At 40.7% G+C, this 20,565-nt stretch overlaps 1 protein-coding gene across 2 annotated transcripts in view; it reads left to right on the top strand.

Moving 5' to 3' along the window:
- Positions 1-20,565, top strand: part of Best2 (bestrophin 2) — a 232,724-nt gene that overhangs the window by 176,338 nt on the left and 35,821 nt on the right. For both annotated transcript variants that reach the window (XM_067156771.2, XM_067156772.2), the window contains one exon: positions 16,994-17,232. In XM_067156771.2, coding sequence (XP_067012872.1) covers positions 16,994-17,232 — 239 coding nt within the window. The remainder of the gene's footprint in view (positions 1-16,993; positions 17,233-20,565) is intronic.

Here is a 20,565-nt window from a genome sequence, read left to right as displayed (position 1 = left end):
GTCATGGTTTTCTGCACTGATATTCCCATTAGCGAGGAGCACGGTAAGGTACGTGCCTTGTCGTCTAGAGCCACCCTCAACCCAGTGGCAGTATTACAGTTGACCACAAGGGTCCGCCACCTCCCCTTTAGCCATAGCCTCCCAGGAGCTACTATTGCATTACATTACCGGCAGATTTCGCTAGTACCCTAATTCTGAATAGGCATTTTGGTGTCTATTCAGACTCTTTTCCAGAAAGAGAACTGAATGCAGTGGCGCATATGTATCCCTACCTAAATAAGACACAGCTGAAGACTGAACTAGAAGTATTGTATATGAGAAATGGATTTCAGAAAGATGATGGGGCCATTTTCATGTTGCAGTTTCTGCTTGACAATGAACTAGATAGGGGGGACACATTTCCACAAGTATGCGAATTACTCCGAATTGTTGTCACAACCCCAATTACGACAGCGGTGCCCGAGAGGTGTTTTTCTACTTTGAATACGAATTAAAACATTTCTGAGGAACACCATGACTGGAGAACGACTGTCAGCGCTGGCTATGCTTGCTATTGAGAAGAGATTTGTCAACATCATCAGTGACTTCAATCGTAAAGTGATTGAGAAATTTGCGCGATTGAAGGACAGAAGGATTGCTTTCCTCTACAAATAATCAGTATTTACGTGAGTTGCTAATCTAAATCCTATCATTTAAATAAGCATGATCTAGTATTGTTGGTTGTACTGCATGCTAAATTGTTTAGAGTAGTGGCTATAATTTGCAAAATGAGAATAATTACCATGTGAAACAGTAGAACCTGACTAACCGAGATAATGTGGAGACTATTGGGGTCAATTCGGAAATAATTATTTTAAAACATTTACCGGTAAATGCGGTACACATTCCTTCTATGCTTCTCGTCATATCCAGGTGAACTTCGTGCTGTTTAAAAACCAGGAATAGTGCTCGCATCCTTCAGTGTTCGCAGTGCAGTAAAGCTATTATGAATTTTGCTACTGTTCTACACTAAGACAGCCTGCCCGCGGTGTAGGGATAGCGTGCCTTCCTCTTAACCGGAGGCCCTGGGTTCGATTCCCGGCCAGGCCAGGGATTTTAACCTGGATCTGAGGGCTGGTTCGAGGTCCACTCAGTCTACGTGATTACAATTGAGGAGCTATCTGACGGTGAGATGGCGGTCAAAAAAGCCAAGAATAACGGCCGAGAGGATTCGTCGTGCTAACCACACGACACCTCGTAATCTGCAGACCACCGGGCTGAGCAGCAGTCGCTTGGTAGGCCATGAGGTTTGGTTTGGTTCTACACTAACACCCAGGTGAAATTCGTGCTGTTTGAAAACCAAGAATAGTACTCGCATCCTTCAATAATCTCAGTGTAGTAAAGTTATTGTGAATTTTACTTTTGTTCTACACTAACAAATTAGTCTCGTATAAAATTTATCCTCGGTTACAGGGGTTCTACCAAAGTATTTGTGAAGAAGGAACCGTACAAGGAACTGTTAGTGAAATGATTTATGTACCTATGTTCCTTGTTTGCTGATTTGAAACATGAACAAAAATGTTGTGAACCCCCTAAAAATTTTGTCACTAGCCGCCACTGCAGTATCGTCGTCTCCGTGGAAAACTGAGCTGTGGAAGCCACCTGAACGCCTCAAATTTAAAGTTGTGTAGATGAAATGAAAGTTTCATTTTGACATGCTACATGAAGATATACAGTTGCTTTTTGTGAATTATGGACACAAAACCTGTACCAGTCTCAGTTCTTGACTTTCACCAGTGATGCACGTTCTTAGCGACCATGACCGTCCTCTTGGCGTATTTTAAACCACATGTGTAGATAATGTTCATTATGGAACAAATAAGAATATCTCATTCTTATTAAAATAGCTAATTGTCAACACTTCGCGTGGCTTGGACGATGGTCACTATTTCTGTCATTGGTTGCGTTGCGTCACTCGTAGTGCGGACCGGTTATACAGGGGCAGGGTCCCTGGTGTGGACCTCTCAAGGTTCCCAGCGCACTGCCAAGGGCGATAGGAACTGTTCCCTATTCTACAGTGTTGACCGCCGGTATAAACTATCATGTCGTTTAAAACATTAAATTAGGTGACTGGAGCCTAAATGAGAAATAGAACTGACCCGTTAAAGGAAGTAGATGAATTCTGTCACTTGGCCAGTAAAACAATTAGCGATGCCAGAAGTAATGCAAGGAAAGCCTTTCTCAAGAAAATAAATTTGTTCAATTGGACCATTGATACAGGAATTAGGAGCGAGGCATTGTATGGAAGTGAAGCTTTTGAAATATGGTGTTACAGGTGAGAGGGATGAATAGAATCACTAATGAAGGCATACTGAATCGATTTGGCTGATCTGACGAGAAGAAGAGATAGAATAAGACACCCAGCATTTTTTCAGTTCGTTTTCCAGGGCAGTGTAGGCGGTAAAAACGGGAAGGATAGGCTGGTATGGAGAGCTGCATCAAACCAGTCTATAAACTGATGACTCAAACCCCTGATCTTCCCCGCTGACTAGACTCCTTGGCCGTCAGTTTCCACCGCAACCTCTCCCCTTCCTTGCCGAGTTTCATTCCTGCCCTACTGTCTCCCTCATAATGCTCAATGCCCTTTCGTTAATCTTCTTCAGAGAAATTGAAATACTTTGAGAATATCAACAAGTGTACGCGATGTCACACTTAGGTGTCTTCATTCCAACAACATAAATGTACTTCGACAAATTTGCTTTCTCCTACGCGTTAACTAAAACTACATTTGAATGCTTAAATATCCAAAGTGCACAGGAAGTTCCCACGAAACTACGCCTCATGCTTGAACTACAAATATCAAAATATAAGCCCTTACATACTGCATCGTCACATCCATGGCAGCATCCGCAGTTTCCACACATGACATTTGTTTCACAGGAAGTAGGATGTACCACTCCATAACAATTAGCAGAGCAACAAACACTTCTAGAGACACAAGACGAGGTTCAGGCTGTGTGCAGTGGTCCTACCTGTTCTTAAAACGACCGGTCGGGAGTCGAACCCGACTCTGAAGCCCGAAGAGAGTAGAGATAGCAGCGCTTTATTTCGGGAGGAAGCGAACAACTTTCTTCTGTCTGGCGTGGGAGAAAGTGAAGCAGTGGTCGTGATAACTTACCAAAATTCAACTTCCTGTCTATCTCTCGTTGCCAAAAACTGTCTTCCTTACATTTCAAACTACGTAACAATAATGACTGCATATTGTATGTGTACATTACTGTCAAAAATGCACAAGCAGCAATCACAAAAAAATATTCAGTCTATAATTCAATAAATTTAAAGTAATATCCGCAATCTATTTTATTACGTATCCTCTGCGTGTCGTAGAGGCGACCAAAGGAGCTCCAAGAGCTCTCAACTTGGAAGAGTTGATTGACGACCACGGGGCGCTCACCTGAGTCCTGGCATTACTTTCATCTATCCTATTCGAACTCACTTGGTCAACTCTTGTGGGGTATTTCCTATTCAGTGAATTTCACTGTAAGGAACTACATGGCTATTCAGCAGGCCGTGCTTCTGGCTATCTTGTTAAAACTTCACAATGTTTAAATTAAGTACACTGTTTTGAAAATGCATGGTTTTAGGTTGATAGTTCTACTTCCCACAGAAAGCAGCATGCCGCGCTTTGCTAATAAAACACCTATATTTGCCATTAGTTTATTTTTGATCAGAGTTTTTTAGAGACATAGGGCGTTAATATAATGACTCGAAGGTACTTATTTAACATGACGCAGCAGCAAAATTTACAAGATTTGAAGACGAAAATTATATCTTCTGTATTGAAAACTACTCTGATCAACAAATGAAGGAGTTTAAAAAAAATCGTATTTCGAGTGTGAAATGAAAAGAATATGGACACAGCAAACAAAAAGAAAGACCTATTAAAACTACAGTGTTTGTCTCGAAGGAACACTCACCTAACGACCGACGAAAACGTTTGAAGAATGAGGTGTCAGTAGTGGCAGCACTGTGTTATTCTGCTCAGTTGACGTCCAGAGTATTGAAGGAAATTACGTTACGGGCCAGTAAATTCAAGCGTGCTTTCCAGAAGGAAAAGTTCAATTAACGCCATTGCAAGCTCTGTCCATCTTTGTTGAGGCAGGATTTTGTGGAAGACAGTACGAAATAATGAGGAATTGTAATAAAATCATTCTATTCTACTGCAAAAGGCTAAAAGGAAGTGCTATCCAGAAAGAGAATCGTAGCAAGTAGGCGAAACTTGTGCTGAAATCATTTTAGAAAGTATATTGGATCACATAGTTTTACGATTGCTGAACAAGCTGTACAGCTTTTCAGTGAGGAAGACACTCGTTCTGATCTGTATGATTGATCACAGCAAGCCCAATATAAACAGTGATTGTGATTCCGATGCTAACATTTTGCAGAGTTCTTTTTTCCCATTACAACCAATTTCTAACACAAAACACCTGGCTAAAACAGGATAAGATTTATTAAAGAATCCAAAGACGTCACAAATGAAGTAACAGACTATTATAAAACTGAACAGTTTCATAACAAGAAACAAAAGTCCTGTTAGCGGGCATGGGTTTTTTTTCCATCGAGCATAGAATTTTACATATGCGGTGCAACATCTAAAGACTCAAGCGGAGTGTTAAGGAAGGAATCTTAGAGTTTGGGTTTTCAGTTCTGCACGCCACGATACGTTTATTGGAAAGTATTTTGCATATGCCGATTAAGAAATGGCGGTTCAAATTGGAAAGTGATAAGATCATTGTAAGACAAAGGAAATTAAACATTCAAGAAGACTTCAGAAACAAATTTGAACTGATCGTTGACGTATTTTGTAACACTGATAATGGCGATACTAGTCGAAGGTTCTTCAAGCACCCAGAAGTAGTGGTCGTAGATGTACTCACACAGATGACTGGAACAAGGCAGACGAAGAGGTTATCGCAGGCACGGCACGCTGCAGCTCGTCTACATTTTTACCATGGTATGAATAATAGGCTATAATATGAATAATTCAGTCCATTAAAATGTGAAAACCAATTTTTTTCTATCTGCACATGCCCTCGGTTACTCAACATTAAAATAATTACACATAACGGAACGTCTAATTTCAGTTCAACCACAAAAATAATTTGGGTGCCTAAATCGGCGCCACTGTGCGACGACTCGAGGCCTAGGGAGTCTTTCATTTTCATGCCCTTCGTGACCCTTTCTTTAGCCGATACCTTCAGTTTTTAAAATGTTCGATCCGTTCCATTTCTTTCTGTCTGTTTAGTGTTGGATAGGCGATTGTTGCCCAGTTGTACTTCCTCTTAAAACAATAATCACCACCACCACTACCATCTTCACTGCACTGTGTTGTTTCATCATGTATTGCTGCTAAGTGCGAGAAACATGATGATTAGTGCCTCGATCAATTCTTTGTGTATTTCTTGGACTTTTCTTATATTGCACAGATTGAATTGCATTCAAAAGTCCAAGACCAAGACATTTGAAGTCAGGACAGTATTCGTTCTGGGCTGCCGAAGTAATTGTAGGATCTTGATGAGAACAACGTGGTTTCGCGTTTCCCTATGTTCGACTTGCTGGAGCCAGTTTACTGCTGCCACAAACACGAATCTCTTGCTTTTGAATTGACGTTGCGGAGGTCACGTTTGTGTTGTTTATCATACTGTAGTTTAGCTCAGTGTTGTTTTCAAATGAACACTCTTTTTTAATATTGCAGAATGGCAGGTGGTGGTGGTGATTATTGTTTTACGAGGAAGTACAACTGGGCAACCATCCTCTATATAACACTAATCAGAGGGGAAAATGGAAGGGATCCCACACTTCGAAAAATGAAGATATCGGTCAAAGAAAGACAAGGGCCACGAAGGGCGTGAAAATGAAAGACCCCCTAGTCCTCGCAAACCTAATAGCGTCGGGGTCGGAAAAGAACAAGAGTTGACCAAGAGAGGTCAGACAGGATAGATGAAAGTGAGAAGCCTGGCACAAGTAAGTGGAAGCAATGCCAGGACTCAGCTGAGGGCCCCGTGGTCGCCAACCCACGCTCCAAAGTTCAGAGCCCATGAGGCCCCTTTTAGTCGCCTCTTACGACAGGCAGGCGATACCGTGGGTGTTATTCTACCGCCCCCACCCACAGGGGGTTTGCAGAATGGCACTAGGGTTCTTGTCCGGTGTTGTAGGTAAATGAAATGGCGTATGGCTTTTAGTGCCGGGAGTGTCCGAGGACAAGTTCGGCTCACCAAATGCAGGTCTTTTGATTTGACTCCCGTAGGCAACCTGCGTGTCGTGATGAGGATGAAATGATGATGAAGACGACACATAGACCCAGCCCCCGTGCCAGCGAAATTAACCAATTAAGGTTAAAATTCCCGACCCTGCCGGGAATCGAACCCGGGACCCCTGTGACCAAAGGCCAGCAAGCCATGGAGCCGGACAGTGTTGCAGGTGACAGGCTACAACATTGTCTCTTCTGGGGAGTCACGTCTTGCACGGAAATCATTCAATTAATTATTCGAAACAAATCTTCCCTTTTCATGTCAGCTTTATTGCACATCGAAATTACTAAAATAAATTTAAATGTAATGTAATACTTGCTACATTAACTTACTATGTAAATGAAATAGTCCCGCGCTACGAAAGTTAATATTTAAAGGAAGAACAAAAGTAGAACTGGTTGTCAGCAGAGGTGTGGTCAATATGAGCGTTCATAATTTAAATTTATTTTGTTCAGCCATTAGAGGTGTACTCAACATTGCAAAGAAGGTTCCTTCAAAACAACATATAAAGTTGTTACATTTAGTTTCCGATTCGACCAGGCTGTCGATCCTGTAAACCGTAATACGCGGCCCTCGTGTGCGAGAGTTGGTGGTAGAAGAGAGACGGTAAGTACATGTACATCGGCCAGTAAGCAGAAAGAAGTTGAAACTGAGGTGGTAGAGTTCATGGGAATGCGTGGCAGAGACATTAATAGCAGGTGAACTTGTTTTAGATTCTGTCAGATGGAAGGAAATATTCTCAACTTCAAGGATATTTTTTTGTGTTGAACAATGGAGTTCATGTGGATAAGAAAATAAAAGGCAGGGATAGAATTAACCTGCATTGTGACTGATTGCAGCTATCTGGGAACAGAAGCAGACCGCAGAGGGGCTGGGGTGGTGGTGATTATTGTTTTAAGAGGAAGTACAACCATTCTCTATAGAACACTAATCGGAGAGGGAAAAAATGGAAAGGATGCGACACTTCGAAAAATGAGGATATCGCCCAAAGGAAGACAAGGGCCACGAAGGGTGTTACTCCCTAGGCCTCGAGTGCTCTAGTACCGCCGGGGTCGGAAAAAAAACAAGACTTGAGCAAGGGAGGTCGGATAATGAGGAGCCTAGTACAAGCAATGCCAGGATTCTTGAAGGGTCCCGTGGTCGCCAACCCACGCTCCCAAGTTTAGAGCTCGTGGGGCCCCTTTAAGTTGACTCTTACGACAGGCCCAAGATACAGTGGGTGAGGGGGATCGTACGGGAGCTCACACTGGGCACAGGACAGAAGCAGTCTTCTCTAACCATTCAGTGAAGAAACAGCGGCCTTTGTCATCATCGCCGAGCCAAAAAGAAATTACACTTTATATTACAGCGTAGGCGTGAGAAGGAGAATTTGTTATTGTTATTATTATTTACAATTTTTGTTTGACGACGCACCGACACAGATACGTCTTGCGATGACAATGGTATAGGAAAGGCCTAGGAGTGGGAAGCAAGCGGCCTTGGCGTTAATTTAAGGCACAGATTCAAATTCACAATTGAAGGTAGCTGGTGTGAGAATGGGAAACCACGGAAAACCATCTTTAGGGCTGCGGACACTGGGGTTCAAACTCACTATCTCCCGTAAACTGTGCGCCCCTAACCGCACGGCCAGCCTGCTCGGTGGTGAATTGTTTAAATGAGTATATCTATTTCTCAAAACTTAACAGTTTACAGACGTAAAATAGGTGTTTGCAATCTCCTCCAAAAATAAAGAAACACGTATTTCACCATTTTCGAATAATCCATTGAATGGTTGTGAAAAGGGGTGAAAAATTGGCAGACATTTTTATGACGATAATATCTGTTAAAGCTACGATGTTATGTTTGATTGGTGTCCTGGATGCTACAGTACGTCTCCTCTAGCCATGTGAACACAGGCTGAAAGCATTCTTCGACAAGTTCCCTGTGCAGACTGACCAGACGTCTAAATAGTAAGTGATGCAGATATATGTACATTTCTCCGCTTCAAGATGTGTACAGTAAGCTGTTGGCAGTAACAAGCATGAACGTAACGAGGTTACTGGAAATCAGGCGGTAATGGCTAAGTTGGGTATGGATGAAGCTATACGTATAAACGAGGCGAATGAAGGAAAATAGGTTACAGAGCAGGGTGACGATGGGTAGATTCAGACTGAATGTTCTTGTAATTCGAGCATCATCATGTATCGCAATAGGAGCATGTGGCAATGAGGGAAGTGGCGGTCCGCAGCACTTTCTCCTCACCTGCCTTGGTCATCCCTTGTTCTCTTCCTTACTCCACACGCTGAGAACTAGTATGGCACCAGCCCATTCAACACTTATCCCCTGTATCGACACACTGCATAACGAATGCATAGAGATGCGAACGTAGAATGATGTAAGGTATTTCGTCTTCAGAATTATAAATAGATGTGGTCATTCAGATCAGAAGAAATGAAACAGGTGGACTCAGATCCACTTGCTGGACTTTTGGCAGTGGTTCAGCTGCTAGGTGACCAGAATCTGTCATACGAAACATGTAACTAGAGAACTTGAGTCATTAGCGATAATGTTCTGGGAAGTAGTTCACTTCGTATCTGGCTGTAACAGTGTGTCATAGTCGTGGCGCCGTGCTCTATCAGTGTACTGCTCCCATTGTGTGCTCGCATGCCTGCAACACGAACCTCGACGAGGCCTACCTACTCCTTCTTCCTTCATTTTTAGAAGTGTCGACCCCCTTCATTCCTTTCTCTCTGATTAGTGTTAATAGAGGAGGGTTGCTTAGTAGTGCTTCTTCTTAAAACAATAATCACCACCACGACCATCCTCTGTGGCCGCCATATGGCGTGACTTTCCTTCGAATATAACAATCTGTTGATGTGCAGAGCATTGTTGCTTCGAACATACTCACTGGAGAGAAACTAGTATTTTATTTCTGGCATTCAAACGAACTGATGACTCACTTCAGCTGAATTGATGTGCTGATATCAACACGATATAAGAAACTTGTTCCACAGATTCAAATTCACAATTGAAGGTAGCTCAAGACACGTTTACTGAAAGGGAAAAAAGGTCATCGATGGCCATCCAAGTTGAGAGAACGTGTTTATTAGACAGACTAACAACATCCAATGTTTTACAGTATACTATAGCTCATTTCACTAAGAGCCCGGCGCGGGCTGAACTAAGCAGATTTCGTTTTATTATCGTTGAAACTATGAATGTTTCTTTATGTAGTAGCCTACTTCCATAAGTGTTATAGGATCGTCATTTAAAATATGTTTCATTTTATGTCCTATTCCAGTCCAGGGTTTAAAGGCCTCCGTTGCAAGGACAAAGAAGAAACCATAAAAGGCTTACTTCTTCCCCTTCAATAATTTTGAACGTTGTGGTATAAAAGGTGATGGCATTAATATTTGGCGTTACCGAGTCCGCAGACCGGCTGTGAAAAAGGAAACACTTCCTCAACTGTTGTAATGTTGCAGAAATCCCAACCACATGGTTATGTTGTTTACAAAACAAGAGTTGGTGAAGTGAACAGAATTAGCAGATTAAAACTGTCTGGTGACACGTTAATAAGTAATGCGCAATCTCATCTTGTAAAGCAGGTCATTGTTGTCGGCGCCAGTATTACAACACACATACCTGCTAGAAGAAAGCGAGCCATTTCTCCGCGGAATTGCAGGAGCCTATCTTCAACAAGCTTGGAAAGTTGAGTTCAAGACAGGAAATAGGAGGTGAACACCTCTTTCCTTTGGGTCCTATAAAACACTTAAGGTGAAGTGAAGTCATCACTTGGCCCTCTTTAAATTTTGAATCCTTTTTATACCATCTTTTGTCGATTGCTACACATTTGTTCCACAAAAATAAAATAATTGAAACACATTCATTGAAACCTACGAGAATAAGGTAAGTTATCCCCAGGGGTTCTTAACTTGCGATCGTGGGTTGGCGACTATGGGGCCCTTAGTAACCTTACAGGTATGCATGCAGTCTGTGGGGTCATCTGAAATCCGAGAGGCATATTTATCAGAATTTGATCTTCCCAATTGGAAAATTGGTTTTATTTTATTATTTTAGAAGTATTTTCTCTGGAAATACACATTCTATGGAATTATCATGTTTGCTTTCTTGCAGCAGGAATGCATACCAACAATTTATGCGCTGTTACGTGATAGAGTAATCACTGCTGCTCGAGATGACAGACAGCAAGGAGCCGTGCTTCCAAAACTATCACGGGATGAAAAATGTTCTAGGAATGTAAGTGACTGATTGAGTATTTAAAATTGCGTACAGAACGTGAATCGTATAAAATACAAATACGTGTATGTTTCTCTATATTCGCCTGATTTTAGCCTATATTGAATCGTTAGAAGATGCGAGTCGAGGTATAATTGGATCCCAAACGGTTAAACGAATAATTAAATTTTGGTTGGGACTATAAGATGAGGGCAGGAAGTGAAATTCTAAGGATACCACCAAACGAAACTTAAAAATGACGGCTACTGGGTAGCATGAAAAACAAGTTTATCAAAGGATAACATGAGATTGTGTAAGAACAGAACATAAGTATCACTAAAAGGTTCATAGCAGTATATCAGAATAAAGCAAGAAGACAAGAAAAATATGGAAAATCCGTTTTGTGCAATAAGAAAATGCAAGTCCCACACTTCCTACAGTTTTTTAAAGAAATGATCGATATATATGAAATGAGAGTGCAATTTGTCTATTCTCTTTCTTTTGAATGCTCATATGTCACGATCGGTTACTTGTGATCTATACTACTGAATATATATGATTTGTACTAACATATTTGGACCGAGCTCGATAGCTGCAGTCGCTTAAGTGCGGCCAGTATCCAGTATTCGGGAGATAGTAGGTTCGAACCCCACTGTCGGCAGCCCTGAAGATGGTTTTCCGTGGTTTCCCATTTTCACACCAGGCAAATGCTGGGGCTGTACCTTAATTAAGGCCACGGCCGCTTCCTTCCCACTCCTAGCCCTTCCCTGTCCCATCGTCGCCATAAGACCTATCTGTGTCGATGCGACGTAAAGGAACTAGCAATATATATATATATATATATATATATATATATATATATATATGGTGTTTTGTATTGCATTAGTAATACTAATAATGGCGAATGCGGTGCAGGTCTTTCCTATATGTGAGGATGAGGCTTTCAAACACCCTGTCCCCGAGCCAGATGAATTAACCAGTTAAGGTTGAGATCCCCGACCCCGCGATGATTGATGGTGGCCATTCATTCCATAGGTGTGTGTCTGAGAGACATAAAATAGATAGCTCGAGTTAGGTCGGATATGTTAATTGTGTCTTGTATTGATAAACCGAATTTCAAGACAAAACGAGTTTAAATCAAATAAAACTACATTTATGAAGGTTCTGTGTAATTTGAAAATTGTGCAATTCGAGCAGTTTAAAGACACGTACGTACAATAATACAGTTGAGATAATACGCGACACCTACGGATTTCGCCTTGCTAAAATGGGAGACAATTCGACGGTGGCGCTCCTAGTGACTTGGCCTGAACAAATCGCGCTAAATTCAAATATCAATGGAAATGTATAAATAAATTACGTCTAGAAAGGAAGTGTTATTGAGATATTAACTTCGAAGTTGCTAAAGCAATTCTGGATAAATGAATGAAGAATTATTAAAAAGATTATTATTCAAAGACTGAAATTAGACATATAAACAAGAAGTGAAATGGACTGGTGTGAAATGGCTTGATCTTTCATTTATGCATTACTATTTTAGCTTTAGCATTCCTGCCTGAACTCTTACGGTTGGATTTGACTTTTTTCTCATTTAAAAACATTGTATCATCACATTAAGACACTTGTCAGTAAAAATATCGGCACATTCCTTACACATATGATGCAATGAATTAACATTTAATAGCTGGACAATTTTCCTCCTAACATGAAGCCTACTAACAGAAAGATAATCTATAAAATCCAGGCTTTAATCTGAGAAGAGGGATAAAGAAAGAAATGTATGAAAATGTTGTCGATAGTGATGCTTTAAGGAATATTTACGTACAATTAGAGCAAAAATGTAACATACCCTTGACTGTATTGTCGAGGATTTCTAAAGTCGCTGGCCTGGAAATGATCTGAACAGATCTTATAATTCTTATATAAGCGTAACGTCCCTTCTTTCTTGTACACCTTAACCAAATCGCTTCTGTGACATTTCAAAACCCACAGATCACACCTACAACAACACATCGGTATTGAAGGTTAACTGGTGCACTATACAATAAAATATGCGTATTACATTTTATGCGAGTTAAAATATGGGTCCAGCAAGTCAGAAGATTATGAAGTACTATAAAAATCTCTGTCACTGGAAGAATATATATGCAAACACAATATTACTTACATGTTCTTATCACGAGGGAACCTGAAGAACGACCGCGCATTTTTCTCTACTTCGTAATTACTGCAGCCAAACACAGCGCATACCTTTCCCCTCATGTTGAGAGGAGATATCAAGGAATGACACACACTACTATTTATGTCAACTCACTGAAAACGCATAAATAACACCAAAAACTTCTTACAAAAATACACGTGCTCTTATGAGAAAATCAGTACTGATCAGGTCTATCCGCTAGAGTGAGCTCCAGTAGCTGTCCCTCGATATCTCGCTCAGTGTCGCGTATTATCTCTACTGTATTTGGAACGTATGAGGTGTTATCGATTCCGAGGTTTCTATCGAGAAACTCCATTGTCTTGACTTGTTAAACATCAACTTGACAGCCTCCAAACTAATTCGATTTTCTCTCGGAGCGGAAGGGAAGTGACTAAAACTCGGAATTACTTGTCTTTTTAAAAATGTTCATGCCTGTCTAAGGGAAGATTGTACAATACTGAGATTTTGGACCGAAAAGCTGAAAAGGGAGATTTTTGTGACACATGCTGGTATCCGATTTCTCAAAAGGAACATACATAGAATGCAGAATGTGGGGAGAAGATTATTAAAATACATTCCTAGCCAATCAAGAAAACAAGTGTGCCTGCAAGTGTTTCAGAAAACTACTTGCTCGATTGAATTTGTGTAAATCAGACTTGCTCTGGATGTGCATTTAAAGCGCTGTTCCTTGTGTGCCGAAGAGGCCTTGATTGAAAGCCACGAGAAAGTTTAATGGAACAAATAGCGAAGCAAGGAATAAACTAGAAAAACCATGGCGTCTGGTATCGTCTTTTGTCGCTATTTAGACGGCCTGCATGTCACTTTCAAGCAATCACACTAAAGGAGCTTTCAGTACCTTTGGAGGCACTTTGCGGCGAACCAAACAATAATGTAGGCTCTGCTGCACCTCGCACTTCTCCAGGCGATCACTAAAACACCCTCACAAAGGTGTCGAAACTATTGCCCTGATAAACTTGTACTTCGTCGCATGATTGACAAGAGCTCTGGACCGAGGACAGCCATGTCTTATTTGTCAGTCATATTTCTGGACGTACGTTTGACAACGCGGACCATAGATCTTGTTTACAAGTAGACAATATGACAAGCATTCAGACATCTGCCATCTGCTCTGTTCAGTCTCTCAGCAAATCATGTAATGGATGAAATGACGTGACGCCCTTAACAGTCATGGAGTTTGTAGAGCACCGACCCTTGCAAACTGTGCTATCCAATTAGGTCTTGAAATTACCCGTATGAAAGAAATCAAATGCCTACTTGGTGAGAAGAAGTACAGTTAAGCGTGCAGCTTTCGTATCTTCGCCTCTTTTACTGACACCTGAAACGCATCAATATATTATTTCCAAACAAAATCTTGCAAAGATTCATCAAATGATGTTTAAAGGGAATTGTTACGCATGCAGGCACAAGATTCAAACGTTTGTATAGCCTCGGAAGTGAATTTCAACACATTCTCATTACAAGTAGGATTTTTATCAAGAAACTTCCGACAGTCTTACATCATTAGATATTACAGATTGTGAAGAAATTCCGAGGCACTCGGAAACTGAAGAAACCGGGCGAGTTGGCCGTGCGCGTAGAGGCGCGCGGCTGTGAGCTTGCATCCGGGAGATAGTAGGTTCGAATCCCACTATCGGCAGCCCTGAAGATGGTTTTCCGTGGTTTCCCATTTTCACACCAGGCAAATGCTGGGGCTGTACCTTAATTAAGGCCACGGCCGCTTCCTTCCAACTCCTAGACCTTTCCCATCCCATCGTCGCCATAAGACCTATCTGTGTCGGTGCGACGTAAAGCCCCTAGCAAAAAAAAAGAAACTGAAGTAAGAAGCCTAGAGGAAGGGGAGTAGTAGGGCATGGAGTCAGCTGTACGCTCTGTGGCGGGCTACTCGCTGTCATACTGCTCGACTGTTGACCTTAGACGCGACTGTCCGGGAGGCAGCCTTCTTGTGGCGCAGGAAGACACGAAGGGAGTTCACCACGGTCGAGCCCGAAGACCAAGGAGCCGAAATAATCATGTAACCCCAAGAGATACTTTGAATCGTTGCCTATCGAACAAGAGTCATCAGCCCGGAGGCTGTGTGAATCCTCAAGCAGCGCCAAGATGAAGAAAGATGTCATCGCTCTCCTCCCTGGGCACGACCGGCCCTACTTAAGCTTTAATTAATAACTACATATCGAGCTCTACCGCATGCCAAACAAGTGGAGAAACGTTTCAAAGGAGGAAGTGTCGGTTTCTATTCTTTGTTAGGCGCCACATCGCTCATTAAAGTCTCCACTACATTCCTGAGGTGAGCGCTCAGCCTTGCCCCAGGCTTGCTCTATGGCTACGGAAGAATGGGAGAAGGTTAGGATTTGCCTGGTGAGAGCTAACCGTACGTGGCAGTCGTCTCTGTCTTCATTTTCTGCCATACCGTTTCATTATTTCACTTCCTTGCATGTACGATTTTTACTGGCTCCTCCCCTGTCCCCTAGAAACCTCTGAATTCCTTTATTTATAATCTAAATCTACCTGTGTCCGTTATGTTTCCTTCTTTTTTCTTCAATCTCTACCAAGTCAGTTCTCACTTCCACTCTTCCTCATCAATTCAACGACTCCTATTTCTTTGATAGGTTTGTGTCTCCACGTTTCATCTTAAGGCGCGGAGTTCTAACCCTGTAGCTCCATTGCCGTTGTAGTGGCAGGTTCCTGGCTGAGCATGTTGCCGCATACCAATTTAGGAATTCGTCGAAAATAAACGAACTATTATTTGTAATCAAATAATTATCACTCCTGATTTTCTAATAAAAAGCTTTGTATTTAGCTATACAATTATAACTACGTATTGGCAAAACAGAAATGATAAATAACCGATTGTAGTTTAAGCTACAACTCAGCCTGCAAAGTAGCCTTGAAATATGGTATGGCTTTTCAGATGCCGAAGAGATACACGGAAACATACTCTGAGGCCTGGTCACAAGGTGGGTACCAACATGTACAGTGCTTGCTGTTCTCGAGACTCTTGTTAGACCAAATCCTCGAGCTCAAGTTTGCTTATTGACTACATTTCATAAACGTTTCTATCTCTGAAAAAATGCCACTATTCAAGTCGACAGCCATAAAACTGCGATTTATTATCCTCGTAAAAAAGGGAACGTTATTTTTCTCCTTTTACCTTTAGTAACTCAATGGCACTGTAATTGCCGTGACGCTGATTACGGCTTTTTCCTCTTTTACTTCATCATTGGCATTCCTACTATTTAAAAAATCTAACCCCATGGCACTATAGTCCTGAAGGCCTTGCCCTACCAAACGACCGCTGCTCAGCCCGAGGTATGGTGTGGTCAGCACGACGAATCCTTTCGGCCATGATTCTTGGCTTTCTAGACCGGGGCTGCCATCGCACCGTCAGACAGCTCCTCAATTCTAATCACGTAGGCAAGACCCAGCCCTCAGATCCCTGACCTGGCCGGGAATCGGGTAAGAGGCAGGCACGCTATATCGCTACAAAAGTCCTCGTCCCGAGATGTTGCACGTAGTACCTCAAGTAGCGTCTGATTTGAGAGCTCTGTTGTTCTGTGATTGTGCCACACCCGCTGTAACGCATGTCATTTGGAAAATGTTTTTGTTGCTCTGCACATGATTCGTGTACAGTTCTCGAGTTAGAACTGCACCTCAGAACGATGGTAGCAATATATATATATATTTAGAAATTCTTTCAAAAATTTACGAAATATTCTTTTTTCTGTACCATCGAATCAAAGTTCTTGTAAGAGGCAGATGTTCACGTAAATCTAAATGATCGCGTGAACAAATGGTGAATATGGCTGTGAAGAAGTCAAACTAGTGAGTATTGTACTATTGTATGCGGATTCGTACAAATAACATAATAGAATTGAGAATAAGCTCACCTGTCGTGCAGCTCGTAGCTAAGCCGCGCAAGACAAGATCATTTACAAAAGTGAATAAAAAGATGTAAGAAAAACACAGTACAGAAATGGAGATATACACGTATAGCAGCCTGAACGCATCGTTTTGTTAGTTGCTTTTCTTTACAACACCATGCGCTCGTTCTGTTGTGAGAAAAGAAACACAACTAACCTAAGTAGGATGTCACAGCGTGGGAAAGGCCAAAGAAACTTTGTTTGAGTGTGTCCGGAATTTGTGAGCTTCTCCCGAAAAGGAAATATGGTAAATTATCGAAATAAATTGAAAATTCATAGATTGTCACAATTTAAGACGGCTTTTTCTTTAGTTTACAAGTAACTTGCATCGTGGTACTGTTTGTCTTCAGGTCTCATGCTGGACAGTGAGAAGAAGATCTTCGACATGATGGACGAGAAGTCGGACATGTCCAAGTACTGGATGCCTCTCATCTGGGCCACGAACATCATCAACCGAGCACGCAAGGAGTCTCTGATCGCCAGCGACCACGTGGTGCAGACCATGTTGGTGGAGCTGTCGGACATCAGGAGGCGCCTGGGCTCGCTCATCGGCTACGACACCGTGTGTGTGCCCCTCGTCTACACGCAGGTCTGTCTTTCCATTTACAATGTTCCTCAATGGAAATTAATGTCCTCCACTTTTTCAAAGACGTGTAATTGAACAAATTTCGTAAAAACTGGGTTCAAGTGTCAAATGAACAAAACACATTTAAAATTCTTATAATTAATATACCTTATAAATGTATTTTGTACAGTATCAGTGTGAAAAACTTGCTCCTTATAAAGGGGTCCCAGATTACTGATGAATATTCTAATTTGTTTAGTACTAAACTTATATGTCTACTACTTACCAGTTACTTCCGGTTGAGTAAATCATTTGGAAAAACCTAACATATTCTTAGCCGAACTCCTTACTTTGACAATATGGCTATTAAAAGTAAATTTGCTGTCGACAATAATTGCTAAATCATTAATTGACGTTACAATTTGAAGAGTTGTTTCACCAACGCAACATGTCATATTTAAATATTCCTTTTTACATTTAAATACCGTAACTTTGTATTTCTTAACATTAAGGAATAAATTATTACTATCACATCATAAAATTATTATCCTGTTTCTCAAGTCATTATCGTCACTCCAATTATATATGGTCTTATACAACTCTACGTCGTCACTAAACGACAAACAACCAGAGTAACGAATGAGAAATTAGAGGGACCCCAGTTCGGACCCATGTGGTAAAAACTAACAAAATTATGTAAAATTTCTCTTTTGAGGCAAACAGATTGCTGTCTATTTTAAATAGGAACGTAATAGTTGAAGTAATTGTTTAAAAACCTCGAACTCGTGCAGCTTTGTCAAAAGAATTTTATGGTCAAACTTATGAAAGGCCTTTTCTAAATTCATGTATATTACATCGGTCCTTCTGTTGGTGTCAACCCAGCAAGTTAGTCATGCCAGATCAGCTGGTCTTAATATGCCCGTAAATCCTTTGCTATAACATTACATCTCTGAGTTATCTCCGTATAGGATTAGAGTAATTTTTGCCATGTTCCACTTTTCCAGGAGGCAGGATATCCCTCTTCTTTTCCCACACGTCTGGATTCGGCCCTGTTTTAAGGCCGGATGCCCTTTTCCAGAAAGCAGGATATCTTTAGATAAAGCTCGCAATTAAAGGTTAACTGAATCATCGGTAGATCAACACAGCCCTTGATTATGTGTGGTCGACTGGATTTCTTAGCCTTTAACTTTTTACTTCGCCTACCGTTGTGCGAGTTCTCTTCAACTCACCGCCCCTGGACACAACAGAAAAACATATGTTCCATGTTATGAGTGACATTCGTGTAAACTTATATTGATGAGAAATACTCGAAAAATTCGTCTGCAATATTTCCAGGCTTATAACAGTTCCCATTCAGTAGGAATGAATTATCACGTGGTCGTGATTCCCGCTTATTTTTAACGTACGTCCAAAACTGATTAATACTTAAGTCCATTTTCTAGATTATGAATTTAAACTGCATAAGCGATGTGTAATTTTAATTTCAGTTCCCATCGAAGTTGTCTAAATCTCGTATCCCAATATTTCAAAAATGTTCTTTTTATAGCACATTTCTTCTCAATTTTTATGGATTGAATAATATCACGTGTGAACCACACTGGATATCTGTATTTTCGAACGATTTTCTGCCTTGGAATGCAATTTTCAGAACATTTGTAGAGTGATATACAACATAAATCAACTGCTAGATCAATATTTTTGAAGGAGTGAAATAAACTCCAGTCGAAGTCTCGTATTTTAGAGTAGAGCCGCTAAATATTAGCCTTTTTTTAGTTTTAAAATTTAATTCTGGGGGAAAATGGAACCTTATTAATGGGTGGTAAAACTAAACCAAGTCTTCAAGTACCAACGTGAATTCGCTATGCTTCACTTCAACTAATACCAAATCTGTAACGTCACATCAGTAATCACGTGCAGCATGCAGACATGGGTTAATGACAGTCTCATACCATGAGACGATACATGCAAGAACGTGGTATCCTCTCAATACAGATGTATTATGCGCATGGTTCCCTTGACGGCTCCAGCTAGTCAGATGACTCTTATCTGCAGACAGTTTCAGGGACGACTTAAATTATCTCATCTAATGCCTGAGACAGACAACCGTCTCGTGCAATGGCAAAATATATATTATAATTTAATAATAGGGGATCAGAAATGATTAATTATCTATAAATGATACTGCTAATCATTAAATGAATTGAAATGTAGATGGCTGGTTTATTCACAATTAGTAAATAGTTTGGAGGAAATGCAATCGTCGTACATTGTTTTGAGATTAGCTCTGCGTTTGGTGTACCCACTCTCGGATAATAGTGGACAGTTTCAAGTTCAAAAAAATATAATATAAAATTACGGAATTGACAATTAAATTTTTCTGCTGTATCAAATTAAATGTAAATAGATTGAAATGATATAATCCAGAACAAGTTTGTTTTTGAAGTTTAAACTGGGTTGGTGGAGGTTATCCATTCACTTTTCCGCGAATAAGTCCCGGAACTAAATTAGCTAGCTCTATCTGTCAGGAACAGTACATTGTTGCAACATAAAGAAATTCACTCAAATGTTCGATTTCGAATAGCCTCATCATGGTTAACGGATCAACAAATATGAAGACAGAGAAGATGGATTTCGAAACCTAAAAAACATAGAAAATCATCTCAAAGAGAAATAATGTAAATGAGGAAATCACCATATCATCAATAAAACTGCATGCACCAGAAGTACATCTGCAGAACATAATCAAACCAAGTGGCATGAACCAACATGTTCCTAGAATGGATAAAATGGCATTCAACTCAATAGCCACATTATGAATACCAGGATACCTCGCGATCATTCCTTCATTGCAAGCGGAAATTGCCTATACAGCTCCATGGACCTCGGAACCTCTGGATCAGGCAGCCGCAAACCTGTAACAACCATACATCTCATTTCGTATGGTTTATATCGAAGATTCATTTATTCATTTCGTTGATATTACTCATCAATTTAACAGCCTATAACATCTATTCATTGCATATATTTATATTTGTACATTGAATATCATTATAATTACGAAGACTCAGCATTACAAATCACGACTCCAAGAATATCTGAGTCTCAACTTAACCTTCAGTCCATACAAATATCCCTACGCGTTATAAAATTAATGCAAATTACAGGCAATTACATTTACATGTAACTATTAAATTGAGATGACTGTGCCCCTAGGTTGCCTTATAAAGATTCCTCAACTAGCATTACGTCTTGCAATATAAATATTCATGAATTAAATAAATCTGCATAACACAGTTGATTTTATTAGAGTACTAAATTATCCCGAAATGAATAATATTAGAGAAGATGTAACTTCCC

The sequence above is a fragment of the Anabrus simplex genome, chromosome 12, assembly GCF_040414725.1.
Source record: "Anabrus simplex isolate iqAnaSimp1 chromosome 12, ASM4041472v1, whole genome shotgun sequence".
Lineage (NCBI taxonomy): Eukaryota > Metazoa > Arthropoda > Insecta > Orthoptera > Tettigoniidae > Anabrus > Anabrus simplex.
The sequence above is the reverse complement of the archived record's forward strand: the minus strand, read 5'-3'. Positions and strand labels throughout refer to the sequence as shown.